The 25674-nt window shown below is 44.5% G+C and overlaps 1 protein-coding gene across 1 annotated transcript in view; it reads left to right on the forward strand.

Annotated features, from left to right (window-relative positions):
- Nucleotides 1-1597: 1597 nt before the first annotated feature.
- The window catches only part of FRMPD3 (FERM and PDZ domain containing 3), an 81541-nt gene continuing 57464 nt past the window's right edge, over nucleotides 1598-25674 (forward strand). The window contains exons 1-5 of the mRNA XM_017859350.1: nucleotides 1598-1745; nucleotides 5444-5546; nucleotides 8532-8577; nucleotides 20694-20798; nucleotides 25026-25133. Of these exons, the coding sequence (XP_017714839.1) occupies nucleotides 1598-1745; nucleotides 5444-5546; nucleotides 8532-8577; nucleotides 20694-20798; nucleotides 25026-25133 (510 nt within the window). The remainder of the gene's footprint in view (nucleotides 1746-5443; nucleotides 5547-8531; nucleotides 8578-20693; nucleotides 20799-25025; nucleotides 25134-25674) is intronic.

Genomic DNA, 25674 nt, shown 5'->3' on the forward strand with positions numbered 1-25674 from the left:
AAAAAAAAAAAAAAAAAAAAAAAAAAAAAGAATTGCATTGCTCTCAGAGTGTCAAAACCTCCTACTTCTTTTACAAACCTATACTAGTTTCATTAATTAGCTACTGGCCCTCTGTATCTTGTTCCAAAGGGCTCTGCCTGGAACCGTAATTTTAGCGAATACACATACTGAGGCTAGAAAACTTAAACCCATCTATCTAGAAGGCCTAAAAGTCTGGGGCTGTAGTGGTGCCAGATGAGCGAGCCAAGGCGCTGGGTCACTTGGCCCTGGCCCTCTCTCCTCCATCTCCACCTGCCCTACCATTCTCCTTGACCATCCATTCCTCCTTTTACCTCCTTCCCTGGCCTTGGCACCAGTGTCATCACAGACTTCAGTGTCTCTACACCCTCACTCATCAGTGCTTTTCATTTGAATACTACACTCAGACCCCTTCTTGCCTGCAGTATGCCTCCCCTGGCCCTTGATGAAGAACATTTATGAAGCTCTTGTGGAATTCCTAAGCTTTAGTCACTTAAGTTGTGGGCATCGGGAGAACAATGTGTAATCTCTCCCCAGTGTTAGGACAGTGATTTCTCTTCTCCCAGCTCCTCTGGGCTTTCAGGCCTGCTGGCAGCCCCAGGATGCAGCTCCCCTCCTGGCCCACAGGAACTCTTTTCCAGAGTTCCTGTGGAACTGAAAGAAGTTGGCATTATGGACAATTGTGGTCCCAGACATTAGCACATTTATTTATATATGCTACCTAAATCATTTATTTTTGTATACAACCTAAGATATATTCAAGTTTAAAATTGCATCAAGATGAGCCAGGCGTGGTGGCTCACGCCTGTAATCCCAGCACTTTGGGAGGCTGAGGTGAGAGGATCACTTGAGGCCAGGAGTTCGAGACCAACCTGGCCAACACGGCAAAACCCCACCTCTACTAAAATACAAAATTAGCCAGGCTTGGTGGCACATGCCTGTAGTCCCAGCTACTTGGGAGGCTGAGGCAGGAGAATCACTTGAACCCGGGAGGCAGAGGTTGTGGTGAGCCGAGATCGTGTCACTGCACTCCAACCTGAGTGACAGAGTGAGACTTTGTCTCAAAAAAAAAAAAAAAAAATTAAAAAAAAAATTTAAAAATTGCATCAGGGCTTCATGAAGATGCTCCATCTTCTGGAACAACTTTACGTTTCTTCTGCCACTTACTTGCCTGTCTTGTGGTCTCTTCCTGCAAGGTTTTGGTCTCCTTTAAGGAGTTAATAGCTAAGTCAGTGGAAGATGACGGTTAACTTCTGCAGAATATTTGCATTGGGTTCCTTCTGGAGTTCCAATATCTGAGAGGAAGGGTCTGACTCTAATTTCAGGCTCATGACATCAGTTTCTTCTATTGGCTCTAGCCCTGAAGACAGTAGCTTCTACTTTCTAGGTTTCTCTTTCTCCAATCTGAAATATGAGGCAGTCATCATCTCTGTTGGCTCCAGAGCATGTAGGAAGCTAAGCTGTAAACTCCTGGGTGCCAGGGCCAGAACCCTAACCAGCCTCTCTCCCTGCTGGTTCTGAGGCTTAGTTCCCTGTGCATCTTGTTTTGCTCCCATCTTCCCTTTTCCCCAGTCATGTGATGCAGGAAGAGAGCGCAAATGATATGGAATGTGAGCAGCTGCCAGCAGAGATACTGCGACAAGTGACCGTTCATCGAGACCCTATATATGGCTTTGGCTTCGTGGCTGGCAGTGAGAGGCCTGTGGTGGTTCGATCTGTGAGGCCAGGTAGGTGTCCCTCAGAGTATCCCCCTAGCCCTGACTCCTGTCTCCCAACACCCACATGTCTTCCCGAAAAGCAGAGCTTCCAAGCATTCTGACTGTGTTGCTGAAGAATTCATGAAGAATGGTTGAAGACTTGCCAACCAATAACTGTGTGAGGGAGCTGGCCTTTTAAGACTGATAGACACAATCATTGAGGTTGTTTGGGGCCCTAGAAAAAGGCTGCAGTTGATTGTTTAACAGCATCTGGGTCTTAATAAAGATTCCCTTTGCATAGAACATTCATAAAAGAGCCATAATGTCTTGCAAAAAAAGATGTGCCTATTCTATTTAATTCAACAAGTATTTATAGATTGCCTACTCTAAGCCCAGCAATGTTGTAGGGAAGTACAAGACACAGTTCCTGTTTTCAAGAACCTAACCATCAGGTTGTGGAGACATGTACATACTCATGAAATAGGTCAGCCATTGAAGACCAGAATGAAGATATAGACCACAGGTGGGATAGGAGAGGAGAGGATAATGAAATCTCTGAATGCTTGAGTGGCAGTAACAAACATCTACCATTGATTAAGCATCTACTGTGTGCTTTACATCATCTTGTTTAATTCTCACAGCCACCCCTGCAAGGTAAATAAGTAATGTCATTCCCATTTTGCAAACGAGGAAACTGAGGCATAATGAAAGAGAAATGACTTGTCCAGTGTCACTCAGCTGTAAAGCAGCAGAGCTAGGGTTTGCACCTGGGCCTGTTTGATGCCATGCAGGGGAAGTAGGTCCTGAAAGGGGCCATGTGGGATGGAACAAGCAAAGCCCCACCTAAGCTATGAAGCCCTGCTATCATGAATGAAATGGGAAAAGACTGAAGTACTGTTTTGTTTTGAATGTGCTAGGCATTGACAAAAAAGACAGACAGAATGGAGCTTTATTCCTGACTTGCTGGGCCTGAGGCTTTAGATGTTTACAACAGTTTCTCGCTCAGTCAAGAGGAGCAGCCAGAGTACAAACTGGTCTTGCAGAAATTTGATGAATTTTGCAATCCTCCAAGGAAAAGAAAAAGATTTTTGTAAGCTCTCTCTTCAACTAGAGGGCACAGAGTGGGGAAAACACACACACACACACACACACGCAACAACAATTTAGTACAGGAGTCCGTGGCTGACCTAAGGCTCTGGAGTCAGTCATGCAGTTTGGCAAAAAGGTTTTGAATCTCTGATCAGAAATCAAATTTATCCTGGGAAAGAGGGACCAGCTAACACTCAGTAATAGACCACCAGGAGCCCCTACTTTAACTTCAAATGACACAGAATTTGCACAGCTGAAGGAAGCCCCCAGGCCTAGAGGGGTTCAGCTGCCAAAGGTATAACAATGAAGAAGGAGTTGGAGGGGTGAAGAGAAGAAAAGCCCCAGGCACGAACCACAAAAAGCCATGGGGCTGGCATGCATAGCCCTATAAAAGCCCCATAAAAGACTGATCTGTAGTGCTGCTTCTGGTCCAGGTGGCTCCTGAACGCACAGGACTTGTTTGGTTCTTTATTTGAGGCCATAATAAAGACAAAAAAAAGTATTCTACAGAAGAGCAATTATGGTTGATCAAGCCAACAAACCATTTGTGAAAGCAGTAGCAGACTGATGTTACCAGTGCCATCAAAGGGCCAAGGCCCGTAAAGGAGGTTGAGTTCCTTGAGGACCTATTCTCTTAGATGGAAGAAAGGGAGGGGAGGGAAAGGAAGAAGAAGATAGATAGAGTGGCCTCCACCTAAGAGACTGGCATTTTTGGCAGAAGTAGATAGAAGGAATGAAATGAGTTAAAGGAATTGTCCCTTGGATGGTATAATAACTACCATTTATCCAATTCTTAGCAACATCAATCAGCTGTTTTAAGTGCTGTGTATTTATCATCTCATTCATCCTCCCAACATTTCTGTGATGCATATGTACTGTTATTTTCCCATTTTATAGATGAAGTAAGAGAGTCTCAGAGAGATTAAATGTCTTGCCCAAGGTCACACAACCAGTGAACTGCAGATTCGGAATTAGAGTCCAGGTCTGTCTGGCTGTAAAGAGTGTTCTCTTCACCACCACACTCTGCTCCTGAAGCCAGTGCACTGTCAGGAGACTTGGCTTAGTGTGTTTAGGGCAATTGCTGCTCAAGCAATGAATCCTGCTGCCTGTGCTGGCGCAGCCATCCTCAGCACATAGGCTCTACACTCCAGAGCCATTGAGCTGTGCTCAAGTGATGTATTTGTTGTGTATGTTCATGTTTTTGGAATTTGGGCAGCCCCCTTCTTTGGAGAGAGAGGAAGAAGTTGGGATCTGGCCCTTCAAGGTGGACTCAAACAAGAGTCAAGGCTGGTTTGATAGTGGGTCAAGTCACTGAACATTTCTTTCAAATTTGAGTCAGGCTGGATCTGACTTCTCATTCTCCCCAAGTCTCTGAGAAGCTTTTCTCCAAGAAGATCTTTGCTAAACATCAGAGGCAGCATAGCCTTGTGGTACCCGTCTACCCTCACCCTTTGCTGCAACCAAGAAGGTACAGCCCTCAGATAGGTCTGCTTTCTTAACCTTGCAGTGGAAATGGGAAGGAGAGCCAGGCACAGTAGCTCACGTCTGTAATCCCAGCCCTTTCGGAGGCTGAGGTAGGTGCATCACCTTAGGTCAGGAGTTCAAGACCACTCTGGGCAACATGGAGATGTTCCATCTCTACTAAAAATACAAACATTAGCTGGGTGTGGTGGAGTGTACCTGTCATCCCAGCTACTCAGGAGGCTGAGGTGGGAGAATCTGTTGAACTTGGGAGGTGCAGGTTGCAGTGAGCCGAGATCATGCCACTACACTCCAGCCTGGGCAACAGAGTAAGACTCCACCTCAAAAAAAATAAAAATAAAATAAAAAATAAAGAAAGAAAAGAAATGGGAGGGAGAGGAAACAAATATCCAACTGTACAAGGGTATGTACTTTGTTCCCCTCATTTATTGGACAGTGGCATTTCTCAGTGTTGAAAAAAAAATAACCCTTTAGGTTTTTTTCCTCTGTCTTCAGACAAGTGAATGCTTAAGTCCTTACAGACCAGTAAGTATGAATAATATTCAAGTAAGAAGATCCTTCCTCCTCCTGTCACCTGACCACCTCCAGTAGTCTGGAAGTCATTCCTTGTACCTAAGCAAGTCCCGCCTATGAAATGGAAGTCTGTGTTCCTCGTTAAGAAGTAAGCCAGTAAAATGTTTATTGACCTCATCTGAGTCTGGGACCTTTTGCTGCCAAACCATGCCCAGCTAAAGTGTTTTCATCCCACTTGTCTTTCCGGGGCTCCAAAAAGCCCACCTGGTTCTAGAGCACCTCCCTTGCCTTAAAAAGCAGACTCAGCATTCTGTGTTTGGAACACACCCTCTCACTAGCTCTGGAGGACTTTGGAATGTTTGTTCCTGAAGTCCAGAGCATGTCTTTCTTGGCATGGAACTAAAGGAGGCCGACTCCATTCTCTGTCTTCATTCCTCTGCCCTCTATCTGCTTATAGGCAGCAGCAGCAGCAGCAACAGTAGCAGAGAGCTCGAATAGCAACCCCTACACCACCACAGCTCAGCCTGCACCATCTCCAGGCCTCAGCATCCGCTTCAGCTCCTACAGGCACAGAGGACTTGCCCAGACCTGGACTTTACCAGCAGTAACCCTAAGCCTTCACATCTCTCTCCTCTCCTTTGCAGGAGGCCCCTCTGAGAACAAGCTCCTGGCTGGTGACCAGATTGTGGCTATTAATGAGGAAGACGTGAGTGAAGCCCCGAGGGAGAGGCTCATAGAACTTATCAGGTAACAGGGGCGTCTTGGCAGGAGCTGATCAGTATCCCCACCCCTGACTCACCGGTGACATGGGGCTACCACTATCCCCCCTCGCTCTGAGAGCAGAATCCTTCCAGGCAGAGAAGCCCTATACAGGGCTCCTGGCTAACCCTGAACTTCAGGGGCCGGCTATTCAGGGTCAGCAGGAGCCTTCATACACACTGGCTTAGCATCTCCAATGATGTGAACAGATGCAAAGAACTCCTTGCTGGAGTCTCACCCCTACCTCCCTCCACCCGATGAATCTCTTCACCCCAGCCCCTTTTTTTTGTCCAGTGGGACATACCAAGTGACAGATGAGAATCAAGCCATTAAAAGAACATCCTAGATACGCACAGTGCAAGCAAGACATTGACCAACTCCCCCACTGCAGAAAAAAAATCAGAATCCGTGGCCAGTGGGTTGAGGAAGAGAACCTCCCAATGTGGATACTGTCCATAGTGTTTGTGGCCCCTAAATGCCCTCCCCAGATGGAAGCTGATGACAAAAGGAACGTTGTGGGATCACCACTGTTTATAAATGGAGAGTAATCACATTGTCTTTACCTATCCCTTACCCCTACACACATTACACACACACACACACACACACACACACACACCATACACACTCTCCTACCCCACATCCACACCACATGCACACACCCTGGCATACATTTGTTAAAAAGGAATTAGAGAATAAGAGGTAAAGGCTCCAAATTGCATGGACTAACCTCAGTTTGGGGGAGCTTGGCTATCTCACTCCAAATGGAACCATGTACATGCTCGCTCTTTCTCTCTCTCTCCTTTTCTCTCTCCCTCTCTCTTTCTCTCTCTCTCTCTCCTCCTCTCTCTCTCCCCCTTGCATAGTCTGACTTCATTTCTGCCTCCACCTCCTTCAACTCCTCCTGGTTCAGAGTGTTTTCATCCCACTCATCTTTCCAGGCTCCCAAAAGCCCACCTGGTCCCAGAGCTCTTCCCTTGCCTTCAAAGGCAGACATAGCAATCTGTGTATGGAACAGCACCCTCTAACTAGCTCTGAAGGGCTTTGGAATGTTCCCTCCTGAAGTCCAGAGCACTTCTTGGCTTCCTTGGCATGCTCCCTCCAGCTCAATACCATGAAATGTGTCTGATCCCTAATGACCTTTTATTTGACTCTTCTCCAAGTTCAGTTGTATATTGCATTTCCCCACCCTCCACTCTCCACCCTCTGCTACCACACCAATATGAGGTGAGTTCTTTCTATCCTATTAGGGCATGTTGGGTTTTTTTCAGCCTGGTCCCTCAGAAGTCACTGCTTTGCTTTCAGTAGATATCTTTGCACTCCAAAACAAGTTAGGCTGATTTCGTGAGGGGTTCCAGAGCTCTTTCAGCGTTAAAGCAGAGCACACTCTTGATAACCTTGGGAGCCAGTGGGTTATTCATTCATTCAATCAATCAACCAACCAGTATTTATTATTGTCCTTGATGCACCAGGCACTGTTCCACACACTGAAGATACAGCAATGAATAAGACAGACAAAGATCCCTGGCTCACTGGAGTTTACATTTTACTGAAAGGAGACACATCATAAGCAGAAAAGATTATAAGTAGTTCTACAACATATTAGAAGCTGATAAACATTATTAAGAATAGAAAGTAGATCTAGGTAAAGAGGATCAGGAGTGCTGGGCACAGGGGTGCAAAATGTAACTAAACAGTAGGGCCTATGTTGACCTCATTGAGAAGGTGACATTTGAAGAAAGACTTGAGGGAGGAGAAGGTGTTGAAGAGAAAACAGCCAGTGCAGAGGCCCTAAGGCCAAGAGTGTGTTTGGCACGATTGTGGAACAGGGGAGAAGCCAGTAGGACTGGAGTTGGTAAGGAAAGAGGAGAGTTGTAGAAAATAAGTCCAGATAATGGAGAACCTTTGAAGCCACCATAGGGACTGTGGCTTTGTTCTAAATGAAATGGGGAGACATGGCAAGGGGCTGGAGGAGACGAGTCACATAATCCAACTTATGTTATGCCCCTCCCCTGTTCAAGACAAAGTATTTTCTTTAGTATTTTTCCTGGAAAACAACTCTTTACTTCTGGGAACTTCCCAAACCCTGGGGCTGGTTAATCCCTGTAGTTTGCCTCACCAAATGTGGGAGATGTTCAGAGTTCTAGAGCTGCGGGCCTTGGCATTTCTCAAATATCCAGAGTCAAGGGCAGCTTGACTCTACTTCTTAAATGACTTTGTTCACATAAACATTTGAAAAGGGCCAACAAGGAGAGGGGAAGCTCCTTCAAGGCAAACTATTTCCATTTCTTTTAGTTCTTTTAAAAGATTATGTATTCCTGGGAGAGAATTTTCATACCTCACCGCCTGTTTGATCATTGGCATAATTCTTGCCAGAAGAGTTTCATATTCTTCATTCTTTTGAATATTTGCTATCTGGAGAGTTTTGGTTTCCATCTGTTGCTCCCTGGCTCTCTTTTTTGGTCCCTCAATTAAAACAAATCTGCTGAGTATGAGTCATGGTGACCAAATGACCTCCTTTGGGTTTTTCCTTTGAATGTCTCCTCTCACTTAAATACCAAATTACCAATAATCATTGTACATAGTTCCCAGGACTCTCTGACTTTGAATTCCATAATGCAGGCTTTCAGTTTTCCTTAAGAATTTTCTAGTCTACACATAAAATTGCTACTAAGGTTTGGAGATATCTACAGAGAGTATGTGAGAAGGAATATGAAAAGAAGACCTAAAAAATGACAACCCCAGAGGTAATGGTTATACCATCTTCGGATGCCTGTGTGAATTAATATGGATGGTTTGTGTCGGCCTCCACAAATGACTGGAGGTGAAGTGTCCATGCAGACACTCAGATTGCCCTCTATCCTAATCCATATACCTGAATGCAGCCAGGGGAAAATTCTGGTGTTGCTTCTTGTACTAGATGAATACCTAGTACATGATACACTACTCTCCTGTTCCCTCTTTTCTCTGTAGGAGCGCTGAGGAATTCATCGTTCTTACAGTTCTGCACACTCATCAGGTGAGTGAGCCTCTTTGCCATCTGCCCTTCCTCCTGACTGAGAAGAGATGACATTTCCATATTGGAAAGCAACAGTGATGGGGTTGGGGGTTCAGAGACTGCAACCAACATATGAGGCAAGGATTTAGGAGTGAACTTAAAGAATACCTTCTGAACAGCATGTCTCTGCTCATGTCCAAAGCTGAGGATTTTGAAGGGCTGTGCTGTGCTGTGCTGTGTTCTGTCCTGTGCCTTCTGCTTTACCCACTTAAGCTGCCCACTGCCTCAATTCCGAATACAGTTTCGACTTCTTTTTGGCTGTACTCCATTAAAATGTATCTGTCCAATGTGAACTCTCATAAAGTCCTGGATGATGATAGGTGCCAATCTTATTCATATAAGTTACCTACAATGTATGAGACACAGCACCATATGTGATATAATTTAATATAAAGTTGCTGGGGAGTACACTTAGACAAACAGATTCATCTTTGTCCTGGTACAATCACTTAACTGGCTTTGTGACCTTGGATGAGTCAGTTCCCCATTCTGGACCTGTTTCATCATCTGTACATTGAGAGATTTAAAGTAGAACAGTGTTGCCTAAACATACCTGATCATAATAGTTGCCAGGACTACTTATTAAAAGTAAAAATTTCTAGTCCCCTCTCCTCAAGAGTTGGATTTAGAAAGTTCAGTGTCCATTATTGGTTATATCCTTATAGCATTCTTAGCTTAAATGCACAAACCCAGGTACACAACTTCCATGTGCAAAATTCAGAGCCCTCACTCTACCTCCAGCCCACCTGTCCCCTTATTCATGTCCCCAACAGTCCTCTGCACCCCAGCGTGGATGCCGTACCCACAATGTATAGCCACAGGAGAGGTCACATCTGTTGGGTGTGGGGGACGTGAAATTAGGGAAGGCTTCAAGGAGGAGGCTGCACCTGAGCTGGACCTTGAGAGATGGGGCAAGATTTTCCATAGAGAGATGACACAGCGAGGGATGGAACACAGGTGCACAGCATGGGCTCACCAGGCAAGAGCAGGATTGAAATCAATCATGGTTCAAACTAACTGCCTCTCCCCATGGCCCCCAGCTCCCAGACCTCTTCTGCATCAGTGTGAACTTCACTAACACACTCATACATTCACACACATATACACACTGACAGATACACACAATACACTCACACATTCATTCACAACCTCATACATAATGACTCACATGTATCCTCACACGTACACTCACACACATATACTCACCCGCTCATACCCATACATATACATACACACACTACTCACATATACACACACTCATGTGCTCTCTCACATATGTACACACAATGCTCCCAGGCAGATAAGCCTTTCTCAGTTCCAGTTCTCTTGTCTCTGGGCAGGCAAGCCCCATCACTCCATTGTTGTTACCAATAGTCCCCTCCCCACCACTTTGCTGCACGTGTGCAGTTGCCTCTTGGGCAGTAGGCAGTCAGTCCCAACCTCCCAATCTCCTGTCTTGAAAATGACCACCAGTTCTCCCACTAAAACGTGCTTGATGTGTGGTTAGAATTTACTACTCTGATCAGAGACCCAGTGTGGGTTTACTTTGTTAGTCAGGTCTTCTCAAATTTCACCTTCTTGCAGAAGCCTTCCCTGAGTATCCTTTCTAAAATAGCATCTACCTGTCACTATCTTCTGATACTGCTTACTTTTTCTTCAGAGCTGAAATATTATATTTTTAAACTTTTCTTTTGAAATAATTATAGATCACAAGAAGTTGCAATGATAGTAGAGGTATACCATATACCTGTTACCCTGTTTTACCCTGTTTCTGCCAGTGGTTATATCTTATATAACTATGTGCATTAGGCTGGGTGCAGCAGTTCACACCTGTAATCCCAGCACTTTGGGAGGCCGAGGCAGGTTGATCACTTGAGGCCAGGAGTTCGAGACCAGCCTGGCCAACATGGTGAAATCCCATCCCTACACAAAACACAAAAAAAATAGCCTGGCATGGTGGAGCGCACCTGTAGTCTCAGCTACTCAGTAGGCTAAGGCATGAGAATTGTTTGAACCCGGGAGGCAGAGGTTGCAGTGAGCTGAGATTGCACCATTGCACTCCAGCCTGGGTGACAGAGCGAGACTCCATCTTAAAAAAAAAAAAAAAAAAAAAAAAAAAAAAAAAAAAACTATGTGCAATAGCAAAACCAGGAAATCAACAATGATACAACATATGTATATGGTTCAATATGAATTTATCACATGTGGGTTTATGTATCCACCAACACAGTCAAGATACCCCATTTACCATAATATTGTTATTATATGTTGCATGCCTGTGACAAAGTATCTTATGTACCCTAGAAATATATATACCTACTATGTACTCACAAAAATTTAAAACTTAAAAAAGTCACTGGACAAGTCTGTCACCAAAAGGATTCCTCATGTTGTCCTTTTATAACCACACTCACTTCACCCCCTACACCCAATCCCTGTCAACGACTTTACATTTCCCTAATTTTATCATTTCAAAAATATTATATAAATGGAAGCAAAGCATTGTGGCTCCTGTCTGGAATTCCAGCTACTTAGGAGGCTGAGGTGGGAGGATCACTTGAACTAAGGAATTTGAGATCAGCCTGAACAACATAGAATGAGACCTTATCTCTAAAAATTTTCTTTTTAATTTAGCCAGATGTGGTAGTGCACACCTGTAGTCCCAGCTACTTGAGAGACTGAGGCAGGAGGATTGCTTGAGCCCAGGTATTGGAGACTGCTTTGAGCTATGATGGCACCAGTGTACTCCAACCTGGGCAATAGAGCGAGACCGCTTCTCTAAAAAACAAATAAAAATAATATACAAATATAATTATATAATATGTAACCTTTGGGGATTGGTTTTCTTCACTTAGCAAAATGTCCTCGAGATTCATCCAACTTGTTGCATGTATCAATATTTTGTTCCGTTTTATTGCTGAGTAGTACCCCCACGGTATTCCATGGTGTGGATGTACCAGTTTGTTTAATCATGTACCCATTGAAGGGTATCTGGGTTGTTTCCAGCTTGGGGCTACTACAAATAAAGCTGTTATAATATTTATGTACAGGATTTTTATGGGCATAAGTTTTCATTTCTGTGAGATAAATGCCCAAGAGTATGATTGCTGGGTCAAATAGTAAGTGTATATATAGCCTATTAAAAAACTGCCAGACTGTTTTTCAAAGTGGCTGTGCCATTTTACATTCCCATGAGATATTATATTTACATGTTTATCATCTCTGTCCCTCATTAGAATGTCAGCTCCATGAGGGTAGAGGCTGTATCCCCAGCACCTGGCACAGAGTAGGTGCTAATAAATATTGGTTGAAGGAATGAAGGAAACCCAGTTTCCAACCATCAAAGCAACCTAAACAAAACTCAAGTGTCCAAACTTAGCTGCAGAATAAAGGGCATAACACTCACCCCAATCTCTTATCTCAACTTTCCCATCCCAGTGCCTCCAACATTTTCTTACCCCCTGTTCTGCTCACTCTGCAGGTCCCAACCCATGGCCCCTTTGCTGAGGCCAGGCTGATTTCCTTCTCCTTCTTAGGTACATTTCCTTCTTAGGTCTTACTGCCCTGTGGACTTTTGTCCTTGTACTATTCCACATTTCTTCTAATACGTGTCTGTTTCTTTTAAGACCTTGTTCGATACTCGTGTTCTCCAAACAGCTTTGCCTGACTAACCTCAATGAGCATTTCCCTAATCTGTTCATTCACTCATCAAGCATTTATTAAACACCTACTATTCTGGACATTCTTCTAGGCTGGAAATATAGCAGTGCACAAGACAAACATGGTCCCTGCCCTCATAGAGCTTACATCCTAGTTGTCAGCCTTGTGCTCTCTAAACCCTGGGAGCATAGAAGTGGATGAGTACACACACACAGGGCTAATTGTCAAAACATTTAATGACCTGTACAGTAGAAGTCAATCCAGTCAAAATATGAGCCAGTAATAGCACTGGAGCAGAGTCTTGAAGTCCTCTTAATTGTGCCAGATGTTAACCCTGTAGTTGATCTACATTTGTAAGGAGGTCCAGGGGGAGAGGTCAGGTGGCATCCAGGAAGCTTAGGGCAGTGCCTACTTACCAATCAGTGTGAAAGAATCCCTCCATATTTTACAACTGGTATGGCCATCCCAGTGCATCCCAATTGAATGTCAGGCTTACATACATGTACAGTCGATCCTCATTATTTGCAGATTCCCTATTTGCCAACTTGCCTACTCCCAAAAATTTATTTATAACCCCCAAAATCAATACTCATGGCACTTTCCTGGTCATTTGCAGACATGTGCAGAGTGTGAAAATTTTGATTTACCCAATGCACACGTTCCCAGACGAGGTCTGACAAGGTGATGCTCTGCCTTCTTGTGTCAGTTCTCATACAGAGGTAATCAGAGGATGGAGACGATAGGGGGCAGTGCAGTGTAGTGCAAGAAACAAACTGCAGTTCTGGGGCCAGTTGGACAGCGTTTGAGTCTTGACTCTGGCACCTGTGAGTGGAGTGGCCTCAGGCAAGTCACTTAACACTTTTGAGCTTCATTTTCTCTTTGTAAAATAAAGAACATAGAAGCTACTAGGATGAGTTGTTTTTAAAATTTAACACCATAATTTATGTGAAATATTGGAGCAGGAGTTCAGTATTCACTAATTCAGTGTTCATAGAAATGTTATAGAACGTAACTACCTTAACAAGTCTCCACTGACAGATATTCTCTCTTTAGCTATACTGAAAGCTTCTTGAAGACTCCCAATATGTGTTTAATGTTATACCCCCTACATCACAGAAAATAATACTGTGTTCACAGCAGGCACTTGGCATCTCATGGGTGCGAGGAGACTGCTACCTATTACAGAACTCTTGTCATGTTAAAGTTTGATTACCACTACTTCCAGAAGACAACCTCCTAATAGGTCCAGGATGTGGCCTAGGAATCTATATTTGTTTTTTTTTTTTTTAAAAGACACTGGACCAGACAATCTGCAAGTCTCTTTCTATTAATAGCTCCTACATTCTGTGGCGGATAATGGCCTAATACCTACTCCTACATACTGTGGCTGGTTTTTTTTTTTTTTTATAGAGTCTCACTCTGTCACCCAGCCTGGAGTGCAGTGGTGTCATCTCAGCTCACTGCAACCTCTACCTCCTGGGTTCAAGTGATTCTCCTGCCTCAGCCACTAGAGTAGCTGGAATTACAGGTATGTGCCACTACACTGGCTAATTTTTGCATTTTTAGTAGAGACAATATTTCGCTATGTTAGCCAGGCTGGTCTCGAACTCCTGACCTCAAGTAATCCGCCCGCCTTGGCCTCCCATAGTACTGGGATTACAGGTGTGAGCCACCACACCTGGCCTGGTAATGGTTCTTGACCCTGTTTATCCATTAGAACCATCTGAGAAGCTCTGAAAACTATTAATACTCAGTTCTGATTCATTCGAGCAGCAGAGACAGAAAAAAAAAGAAAACATAAAAATATTGGTACTTGGGCTCTTGCCCTGACTCATTGAATTAGAAGCTCTGGAGATGAGACCCTGGTATTGGTCTTTTGAAAAGGCTCACCAAATGATTCTGATATGGAGTCTCTCTCAGATGACATTTTCCTTGTAAGAGTGACTCATAGCATGGCAGACAACTGGGGAGAGGGGTCACAGGAGTTCTTTCCCAGGTCCCCTCAAACCATACTGCATAGATAGCCACTTAATAAGCTTCTGTGTATTTAAGGGTGTTCCTTAATCTTTGAATTACCAACTAGTCCTCATGACTGACTGGATATTTATTAATCTTGAAACCCTTAGACCTTGGCACACAGTAGGTAATCAGTAAATATTTTTAAACAGATAAAGTACTGGATTATGACCAAGAATTACCCTGATAAAGCAAGCACAGACAATCTGTTTCAAATGAAACCCTAGTTTTCTGGTTCTGAAAACAGCCTGTACTTAAAGAACTGGAATCCCCTCTGCTTGGAGCCACCTGCCTAGAAAAAGAAAGCTAAAATAATGGGAACCACCTCAGAGAAACTGGTTTTCTACAGAGCTTCCTGACATATAGTGTTTGTCCGATGGTAGATACTCCAATCATATATGCTGAATTAATGAACTAATTCATTATTAATTTTAGCAATCATCTAATATATTTTATGCCATGTCTACTATGTGCTTGGTGCTAGGGGGAGACATATTAACATAAAATGGCATCTCTGCTTATACAGCCTGGTTGGGGATATGAGTGATGGCAGTGTGGATTAACAGGAGTACTACAGGAAATCCAAGAAGGCGAATTGAGGAGTTGGGGAAGGATTCAGGATAAAGGTAGGGTTTGAACTAAACTGTAAAGTGATGGCATTTAGCTGCTCAAAAGGACACTGTAGACCCTGAAGGATGGGGACAGGGAGGAAACAGCGTGAGGTGGGTCCAGGAGTGATAGCAAGCCCAGTGTGTGCAGGGAGCTGTGGGTAGAACCACCAAGTGCAGCAAAAGGTGATCTTGGAGAGGTGGTTAAAGAGTCAGGTGTAGTTTATGGCGGGCTTTGGAAGTCAGGCAGAGGATATGTTCATGTCCAGGCAGTCTTGAGTGTGGGAAGGAAGGCCCCCTGGTTCCCTTAGTAGTGATCTGGTGAAACCAGGATGGCCCTCCATTGTCCTAGGCTCCCACAGTGGTTGCTATAGTAATTGATTATAAGTAGGCTCAGGTGTCAAAGGCAGTGAGCCAGAAGGGCCAAAGCGAGGCCCTATCTTGCTCTAAAATATTTGGCCCTATACCTGACTTTGGTCAAGATCTAAGTGATCACAACCCTGACATCTGTACTAATACAGACACCAAATTTTAAAAATTGCCAAAAAATAACCAGCTGCTGAATTCTGCACTGAGGGAAAGGCAGACTCTCTTCTATTCCTTATTCCACCAAGCTGCTGGCTTCACAGTTGCTTCAAGGGGCTTGCAGTGGCCCCAGAGGTACTTAGCAATTCTAGTCCCATGTTTCAGGCCAAAATTCATTTTAGCCAGAAAGGGTGCCTGTTGCAAAATGAGATTTCCAGCTGCTTGGAGAAAAACATAGGGTCAGTGAAGAGCTCAAACGTTCCAGCTTTAAGGTGCTCAATTAATGTATGCTTAATGGATTGGGATATCTTCAACAATGTTGATTTCTGGGCCCCACTCTTCCAGAGATTCTAACTTCTAAAATCTGGTATGAGCCTAGGCATCTGTACTTTAACAAGCACTCCTCAGTGATTCTTATCATCAGGCAAGTTTTAAAAACAGCTGGTTAGTGCATGGTTATGAATTAGTGCAGAAGTTGGCAAACTGTTTCTCTGAAGGGCCATATAATTAGTATTTTAGGCTTTGCAAGCCATATGTGGTAGCACGAAAGCAGTCACAGGCAATACATAAATGAAGATCACGGCTGTGTTCCAGTAAAGCTTTATTCATAAAAACAGGTGGTGAGCAAGATTTGGCCTATGTAGGCCTGTAATTTGCTGGCCCCTGAAGTGTATTATGCCTTCCTGCTACCGCATTCACATTTTGACCAGGGCCTTTCCAATTCTCAACATTGTAATATAAAGGAGTGCCCCTAATATTACAAACTTCAAGCCCCACAGCTGAGCTTTGAAGATGCTTTGGGACAGGGAGGCCTCTGAGAGGCCCCTCATATCACACTGCAAAACAGGCCTCACCTGTGTCTGAGCATAAGGCTAGATGTGACTCCATGACATCTAGCAGAGACCAGCTGGCAATGAATGAGTCACCAGCATCAAGGCTGAAGACTGAGAATAGGATGGAATCTTAGAGACCAACAGGACAAGGGTCAATGAGGAATGAAGTATAAACAAGCTGAAAATAACTCTGAAACAGACACCTGGAAATGATTATAATCCCTGAAAATATTGGCAATGTCATTTCCTCCTTTGTGATTTGTGCCTATAATTAACTGAATCTTTGGTTTTCAGTGGTACAAACAGAAACTCACTAGGACAGGATCTAGTCTTGCATCTTTGGCAGGGATAGCAAGGATGCCATCCTTTTCACTGTGGTGAAAACATAAAAGGATACCAGTTGGGGTTCTTCATTTGTTTGAGTCCATTACATAATACCAAGGTAGAACCAGAACCAGTGGATGAAAGATCAGGAAAGGACTCCCAGTTTTAGCCTGCTATGGGGGAATAATCACTAAGCAAAGGTTCAGGAAACCTGGGTTCTGGTTTCGGCTCTGCTACTCAATTATTCAATACTTTGGGTAAAGTATATCCGCTTCCCAGGCCTCCATTTCACATGTGAAAATGAAGGTTGAGCTGCATGGCCCATTCAGGTCTCTAGAGATGCCTCGTTCTACACACTGCGCCATGCAGGCGTCTGAGGGCAGATGATGGCAGAGAAGAGAGGTGACTGTCAGGTAGAAAGATTCCACTTGCCTCATGTTTGTGGCACCTTGGTGGAACTTTGGATGACTGTGGAGATGGAATCAAACACAGCTGCCTGAGCATAGCTACAGATCTTTCTATCTATCTTGCCCCTTTCTCTTGCTTCTGCCTCAGCCTGTAGTCCCTGCTCAGGATTGGAGCACCAGGCTGTGCAACACACAGAGGCATTTATCAACTCCATGTATAATCAATACTATAATCACTTTTTGCAACGATCTCCAGCTCTGGATTTCATTGTGCTATATTGTCTGCTGCCAACAAATTGCCCCTTTGGCTCAGGATGAGAAGTCTAAGGTTCCTTTAGCTCAATGGTTCTTAATCTTGGCTGCATTTGGAAATTATCAGAAGCTTGAAAAAAATACTGATGCTCAGACCTCACCCCCAGGAGTTCTGATGTAACTGGTCTGTGGTGGGCCCTGGGCTTCAGGATTTTTAAAAGCTCCTCCCAGCATTTCTACTATGCAGCCAGGACTGACACTCACTGCCTGAGTTCTTTCTGGACTCAGGTGAAACAAGTGGTTTTTTGCAGTCTCCCCTCTATGGGAATGAGATTGCTGGCTCTGACAGAGAACACAGCTGGGACCAGGGCCCAAGACACAATGAGGACGTTTGTTTCTGATGTGTATCTTAGGGCCCTGCCCTCCTGTGGCTAATCTGGTAAATGAATCTCAACTGCAGTGTAAATGGTAGATAATAGCTTAATGTATTTCCAGCTGGCAGGGACCTTCAGGGCCTTAACACAAAGAAATTCCTGATTGTAAGACTCGGGCTCCATGGCAAGGCCCATAGGGGTGGTGGTTTGAAGTAGCCCCAAACCTGATTCACTCCCTAGTCCTGTTCATCTCAGTAAATGGCAAGTCCATTCTTTCAGTTGAAGTCTCTCTTTTCCTCACTCTCATATCCAGTCAGTCAACATAGCATCCTAACTCAGTATTCAAAATATATCCAGAATTCGCTCACTTTTCGACTCCATCATCACCATCCTAGCCCAAGCCTCCATCATGTTTTAACCATATTATTGCAGTTACAAATACTATACTTACCCCCAACTGGTCTCCATGCTCTTGCCATTGTCCTCCTACACTCTGTTTTCCACACAGCAACCAGAAGCTTCCTTTTAAAATGCACATCAGACTCTGTTCAATCAAATCCCTCTAGTGGAGTGAAATCCAAAGTTCTCACTGTGGTTTATAAGGTCCTCCATGACCCAGCCCCCAGCTGCCTCTCTGAGCATCTCCCGCCTTGCTCCTGCTCCATCACGCCACTCCAGCCACCTTGGCCTTCCTTGCTGTTCTTCATACACCTCAATTCACCTCAGGGCCTTTACTGTAGTTTCTGCCCAGAAGCCTTTCTCCAGATAGCCTGGTGGCTCTCTCTCCCTCTCTTCCTTAAGTTTCTGCTTAATGTCTCATCTTTAGGTCTTCCCTGACCATCCTGTCTAAAATAACCTCCCACAGTGGCCGGGCGCCGTGGCTCATACCTGTGTCCCAGCATTTTGGGAGGCCGAAGTGGGTGGATCACTTGAAGTCAGGAGTTCAAGACCAGCCTGGCCAACATGGTGAAACCCCATCTTTACCAAAAATACAAAAATTAGCTGGGCATGGTGATGCCTGCCTGTAATCCCAGCTACTCGGGAGGCTGAGGCAGGGGAATCACTTGAACCGGGGAGGCGGAGGTTGCAGTGAGCCGAGATCACACCACTGCACTCTAGCCTGGGCGACAGAGCAAGACTCCATCTCAGAAAAAAAAAAAAAATTAAAAATATAACCCGCACAATTCTACTTGTGGATATATATCCAAGGGAATTGAAATTAGTATGCCGAAGAGCCATTGGCATTCCCATGTTCATGGCAGCACTATTCACCATAGCCAAGATATGGAAACAACCTAAGTGTCCACCATCAGCAGATGAATGGATGAAGAAAATGTGGTATAAATACACAATGGAATACTATTCAGCCTTTAAGAAGAAGTAAATCCTGTCATTTGCTACAACATGGATGAACTTGGAGGACATTATCCCAAGTGAAATAATAATAATTATTATTATAAGCCAGACACAGAAAGACAAACACTGCATGATCTCACTTATATGCAGAATCTAAAAATGTCAAAATCGTAGAAGTGAAGCATAGAATGGTGATTACTAGAGGCTAAGGTTGGGAGGAAATGGGGAGATGCTGTTCAAAGGATACAAAGGCTCACTTAGACAGGAGGAATAAGTTTTTGAGATCTATTGCACAGCATGGTGACTATAGTTAATAATAATGTATTATGTATTTCAAAATTGCTAATATAATACCCTCACTACTCCCACTCTAACTCACTCATTCTCTTGCGTAGTCCTTTACCCTGCCTTATTTTTCCTCATAGTCCTTCTCTGCTACCTAAAAGATATTTATCGTCTGTCTATCCCTGCTGGAATGGACACTCCATGAGGCCAGGGAGTTTTGTCTGCCTTACCCACTGCTCCATCCCTCACCACCTAGAACAGTGTGTGGCATGTAGTAGGCCCTTGCTAAATTTGTCAAATGATTGAATAAATGCCCCCCACCCCCACCAAAGACAATGAGGATGCCCCTCAGCACGACTCCTGTATTCCTGATTGCTGGGCCATACAGAGCTCAAGCAGGGAGCTAGAATCCAAGGGGCACCCAGGAAAGGCTTAGTTTCCAGTGTTTGCTAATCATGCTTCCGCTAAAATTGTGGGAGAGTTTTCAAGAACTAAAAGCCGGTCAGGCATGGTGGCCTGTAAGCTCAGCACTTTGGGAGGCTGAGGCAGGTGGATCACCTAAGGTCAGAAGTTCAAGACCAGCCTGGCCAACATGGTGAGACCCCATCTCTACTAAAAATACAAAATTAGCTGGATGTGGTGGCACATGCCTGTAATCCCAGCTGCTCAGGAGGCAAGGCTGGAGAATCACTTGAACCCAGGAAGTGGAGGTTGCAGTGAGCTGAGATTGCACCATTGCACTCCAGCCTGGGTGACAAGAGTGAAACTCTGTCTAAAAAAAAAATAAAAAATAAATAAATAAACAAGCCTGGCTGATTTTGGGGGCATTTCTTACAGAATTGGATAAACAAAGTGGTGCAGAGCCCAAAACTAGAAAGCCAGGAGACTTGGGTTAAATCTCTCACATCTCTATTCCCCAATAGTGTAGTAACTGTGAAAAAATCCTTTTGGAGTGCTAGGTCTCCTTTCTCCCACATCTAAAATAGTATTTATTATGCAACTCCTTCCTAGGGGCAGGGCATGTCTGTGAGATGAATAAGATCATTTCTGTAAATTCTATGGGATGCTTATATTCAAATGTAATAATAATAAAAGACATCTTTTAGGTCTATCTCACATTAAGAAAACCAAATATATAAAAACTCAATGTATGATATTACTAAAGAACTTTTGCAAACTCATCTAGGCCTAGAATATTAATAGTGGGGTTCAATCTACCCAAATTCAATTCATGCCCAGCTGTTTCAGAACACACCAATTATATAGGGAAGCATTTAGCACATTGTCTTGCACCTAGTAGGGAATCAATATTTATTTATTGACTCCTTGATCAGTAATGCAAAGTGTACCTGTACTGGGACATCTTGACTCTCACGTGACAAAGGTTAGGCTTTCCCTAGATATGGAGAACTCACCATCTCTCTGTTCTTTTTCCAGTCCCCCAAATCTGCTTTCATCAGTGCTGCGAAGAAGGCCAAGCTGAGGTCCAATCCTGTGAAGGTTCGATTTTCTGAGCAGGTGGCAGTTGGAGAAACAGATGCAGTAAGTATAGCTTTGGCTCCATCTCCTCAGCCCCTGGCCATAATCTGCCTGGCTGTCAAGCTCTCGCTCTGGGGTACTTATAGTGGACAGATTTCCCAGTGGATTAGAGTGGGAGCGTCCAGGTGCTGGAGGGGGGAAAGTAGTAAGTTAAGAGGGATATGTGACATCCAGAGAGGCCCCAGGTATTGTGGGAAGAAGGAATATATATATTGATTCACTCAAGATCCTTCTGATGCTTAGAGAAATTGCCATCCCTAACACAGTAGCTTACACTCAGAGCAAGTGCTCCATAAACATCTTTTGCTACTTGATAGAAACAGGAAGGAAGTAATGGCTTCCTGAAGACCCAGGGAATGAGTGGCTGGTGAAATTGAGCTCTCTTCACATTTAAGTGATCTTGCAACTCCACATCTTGACTGGAAAAGGCCATGCAGTGATGAGTGAAGTTACCTAAGGGAAATGATACAGACTCTCATTAAGTCACCAAGTTTTTATTAGGCACCTGCTATGTTCTAATAGCAGAGGGGAGGCAATCTAATAACCAGAGGGGAGGCAAAATAAATACCTGTTCCCTGCTACCAGATACCTCTCAGCAATGTTGAGGGGGACAAGTGGTTCAGATTAAGACAATGCAAAATCTGCTACTGGGTGGTATTGTTTCAAAGGACAGGTAATATTTGACAGCCCATGCCATGCAGCTGCCAATTTGGGGAGTCTTGGCCAGCCACAGTGTTTCTCATTGCTTTGGGAGGTTTACATGCAATGAACTGTCGGCTCCAGATGTGCAAATGAGAAGAGGCAGGTGAAGAGCAGAAAAGAAGTGTGTTAAGCAGTCATGCATTCTGGCCAAGTCCCTCAGGAATCTGCAGAAGTTAGTAATATCCCAGTGGGGACGGACGGGATAGCTAGAGCTAACAGGCACTTGTGTGCTTTTGATAGCTGTGATGGGCAGATCTATCTGGAGGCCCTTGGCATTTATGTGCTGAGGCACAGCCACAGTTGTCGGGAGAAGATAGCAGGCCCAGACAGAGCAGGAAATCAGCAGGGTGCCAGGCACTTCTATATTATTTGAGGTAGAGTTAATGAGAAGAAGAGATGGAGGACACAGGTGTCTTCCATCTCCATTTCCCTGACTCTCATTCCCAAACTCAGCCTATGCCCTCCTCCATCTCTGCATGAGGAAAGCTGGCAAACCCAGGGGACTACAGGACCCCACTGGGCAAGCTGTCTGAATAATTGATGGTTGGGATCTGTGTCAATCCTAGAAGAAAAGGTTTAAGAGAAGTGATCATTGGTGAGCAGAGGGGAAAAGGAGTAATATTTCACCTGCAAATCAGGGTGAAATAGACCCCAAGGTCCAAGTCACCAGGAGGATGTTTGTGTCCTGAGTACTTGAAAACTCAGAGGACGTATGACTTGGATTTGGGAAGTATGAACAGGCGCATCCTATCCCATCTCAACATTGCAGAGTAATCTGTCAAGGGCAGGCCACCCAGTGAAGAACTCCTTCCCTTCCTCCCCACTCCCCTCCCCTCTCTTCTCTTCCTCTCCCTTCTACTTCCCCTTCTCCACTTTCTCCTTTCTCCACCATGATTCCCCTCTCCATACGTCACAGCTAGGCTACAGGCACAGCTAGGTTAAAAGCATAACGATGCCCCCACTCCAGTCTAATCTGAATGCAAATGCCACAGAGTAGCTAGGACCTACCTAGAGTTACTTCTTTCTCAGACAGGCCACCAGGCATAGTGTGAGGCTCTTGTCTGGGTGAGAGACAGACATCAATCTTCCAACTCTTGCTGCACTCGTGAAATTACCTGATGTTACAACAGCACCCTCCTCCATGCTGCCACCAGTATGGACCATAGCAGCCTCATCACAGGTCGGGACCTGGGGGAGTCCAGGCCCAGGTGACTCCAGGCTCTCCTATCAACCCTTTCTTTTCGTGTTCCAAGGCTTTATTAAGCAGCCAGAGCAAAAATAAATCCTGTGGGCATTCCTTGCCAACTCTATTTTTAAGCAAATTCAATTAAGTAATTATCTGAGTCCGACCCAGTGTGCTAAATAAAACCTGCCACCGCTGGGATCTGGGGCCTCTGGGCCTGGCAGGAGCAAGGCATCTCAAGATCAGGGAGGGAAGCAGGGAGTCACACTCCTCCAATTTTATATCCCATCATTTCCCACCTTGGCTTGACCACAACCAAGCTTGTCTCTTGGCTCCTCACCACCATCAACCATACCCCAACCCAGGAGGATTTGCTTGTTCCTCTTTCCATGCTTTGTCCGTGATCCATGACAGTCTCTAGGTCTGGACTGTTCTCATCTGGCTTCTCAAATCATCCACACCCACTGTCTCCTTCAAAATCAAAATCCAATTTGCTTTAAGTAGGAAACTTTAGCCATCTTATACCTGTTGGTTTGATAATGTGTATGTGTGCCAAGTCACTACAACAAGAATTTAAGACTGGACTGAAATCTCCTGTAGCTCTCATAGAGACTTAGCATAGTGCTGGGCATACAGTAGAGGTTCAGTGAATGCCCAGTGAATTAAGGAATCTGGTTATCTCTGCAGCTTTTCCATTCCTATAGAACTAATGATGATGTTGGCCCAGGGAAATGGTTGGGATGAGAGTGATCATTCAATAAGTGCACATCAAGCACCTACTGCCCATTCATTGAGCAGCCATTTATTGTGCACCAAATATGTGCCAGGAACTTTGTTTAGTGTTGGGACTACAAAGATAAATAGGATATGGTCTTTGTGCTCTCATTTCACCATTTGATTGTGAAAGACAAATATCCTTCAAAAATATGATAAAGGTGAGTTTCGGCAACATAGCAAGACCCTGTCTCTACAAAAAGTAAAAAAATTAGCTAGGTGTAGTGGCACATGCCTGTAGTCCTAGCTATTTGGGAGGCTGAGGTAGGAGGATCACTTGAGCCCAGGGTTTTGAGGCTGCAGTGAGCTGTGGTTGCACCACTGCACTCCAACCTAGGATCCATGTCCATGTCATGGATCATGGACAAAGCATAGAGCGAGACCCTGTCTCAACAAAACAAAACAAAATACAGTAAGAGCATTGTAAGAAGTGTGCATAAATTGCTATAGGAATGCATGGAAGGACCAGGTTCAAGTATTTGATGATATTAGACCAAGGCTTTACAGAATACATATTTGAGCTGGGTTTTGAAGGATAAATAGGAGTTTGCCAAAGAGGAAAAGAGAAAGGCAGGGGGAACAGCTTTTCTTTCTTTCTTTCTTTTAGAGTCCTCAGAGAAAGAGAACAGCCTTTATTTAGTGAATTTTTATTAAGAATGTCTCAATCGGAGTCAGTACCGCCCACTCCTAGAGAGCTTTTGAAAATGTCTGAGGGCCAGGCATGGTGACTGTCACCTGTAATCCCAGTTGCTACTGGAGAGGCTGAGGCAGGAGGATCGCTTGAACTCAGGAGGCAGATGTTGCAGTGAGCCGAGATCACACCACTGCACTCCAGCCTGGGCGACAGAGTGAGACTCCGTCTCAAAAAAAGAAAAAGGAAAGTAAAAAAAGAAAGAAAGAAAGAAAATGTCTGAGGGTGTTTCAGGTCATCCCAGTGCTTTGGTGTGCTACTGGCACTTCATGTCTCAGGGTGGGAGATGCTAAGTGTTGTGCAGGGAGTGGGACAGTCCCTGAATAATGAAGAATCATCCGAGGTATGGAGGTGTGAAAGAGGCGTGGGTACTAGGAATAGGCAGGGGTCAGGTCAGAAAAGGCCCAGGGCAGGGAAAAGGCAGATCAAAGGCCTTGACAGGACATGATCTTGGCTTGTGAAGAGCCTCAGGGAAAGGGAGGTATCAGGAGATAAGATCAGTCTAGAAGCTTTGTAGCAGGTGTTTAAAAAATGTTAGAGATAAGATCAGGTGGGTGAGATAGACTCCAAAGGAGGCCGCTCATCAGCCCTTCAGGGGGTGTGTAGTGATCCCTATGCTCTGATCTGTGGAGGTTTGAACTACAGTAGAATGTGGGTGCTCCATGTCAAATGGAGGCGAGCTTTTGATATGCCTCAGTGTCTTGTTGGGGAATTTGGTTCTGGTCCCCATGTATTATCGATCTGCTCTTTTCGTCTCTGTCCTCCTACACCTTTGGCTCTCTGTCTCCGTCACCTTTTCTCCTTTTTCACACCCTTCCTCTGGCTTCCTACCTCCTTTTAAATGAGCCCCTCTCCTTGTCCTTTCCCTGCTTGTTCACAGAAAATGATGAAGAAAGAAGCTCTCCTCCTCATCCCCAACGTCCTGAAGGTTTTCTTAGAAAATGGGCAGATCAAGTCATTCACATTTGATGGTCGGACCACTGTTAAGGTACATACAGTCTCCTCCCCCTGGCCAGCATTGCCCTCTCCAGAGTACACGCGGTTGCGTGTCCTGTGTTCCTCTGAGTCTGCACATAGCTGCTTGCCACTGGAGTAAGGTGGCCTTTAAGTTCTGGATGCTTGTTAGCACAAGGCTGCAAAAATGCAGATGAGAGTGATGGTAGAAGTTTGCATGCCCAACTGTGTGCTGGTAGTTGTTAAACCGTGTGTGTGCACTTATACTTGTGAACTGCTTTGTGTTTGTGTTACATGGGGTCCTTCAGGACTCTTAAGAACTAAGGAATATGAAGATCATTAAGCCATTTATAAAGCAAAAGTGATTTATATTGATACAATAACACCTACACAAGTTTATGCATAGAAATCAACACAGTCTCTTGGGAGATTAGCTTAGCTATGCCTTGCCTTTTAAATAACAACCTGATCTCAAGCACTGAACCAAGATTTGAAATGTCCAGCCTCAGCCCCTTTGGCTCTTCTTTTCACAGGAAGAGCAATTACTGAACTGTGATTTTTTTTTTTTTTTTTTT

The sequence above is a fragment of the Rhinopithecus bieti genome, unplaced genomic scaffold (genome assembly GCF_001698545.2).
Source record: "Rhinopithecus bieti isolate Rb0 unplaced genomic scaffold, ASM169854v2 scaffold_50805, whole genome shotgun sequence".
In the NCBI taxonomy this organism is placed as follows: Eukaryota; Metazoa; Chordata; class Mammalia; order Primates; family Cercopithecidae; genus Rhinopithecus; species Rhinopithecus bieti.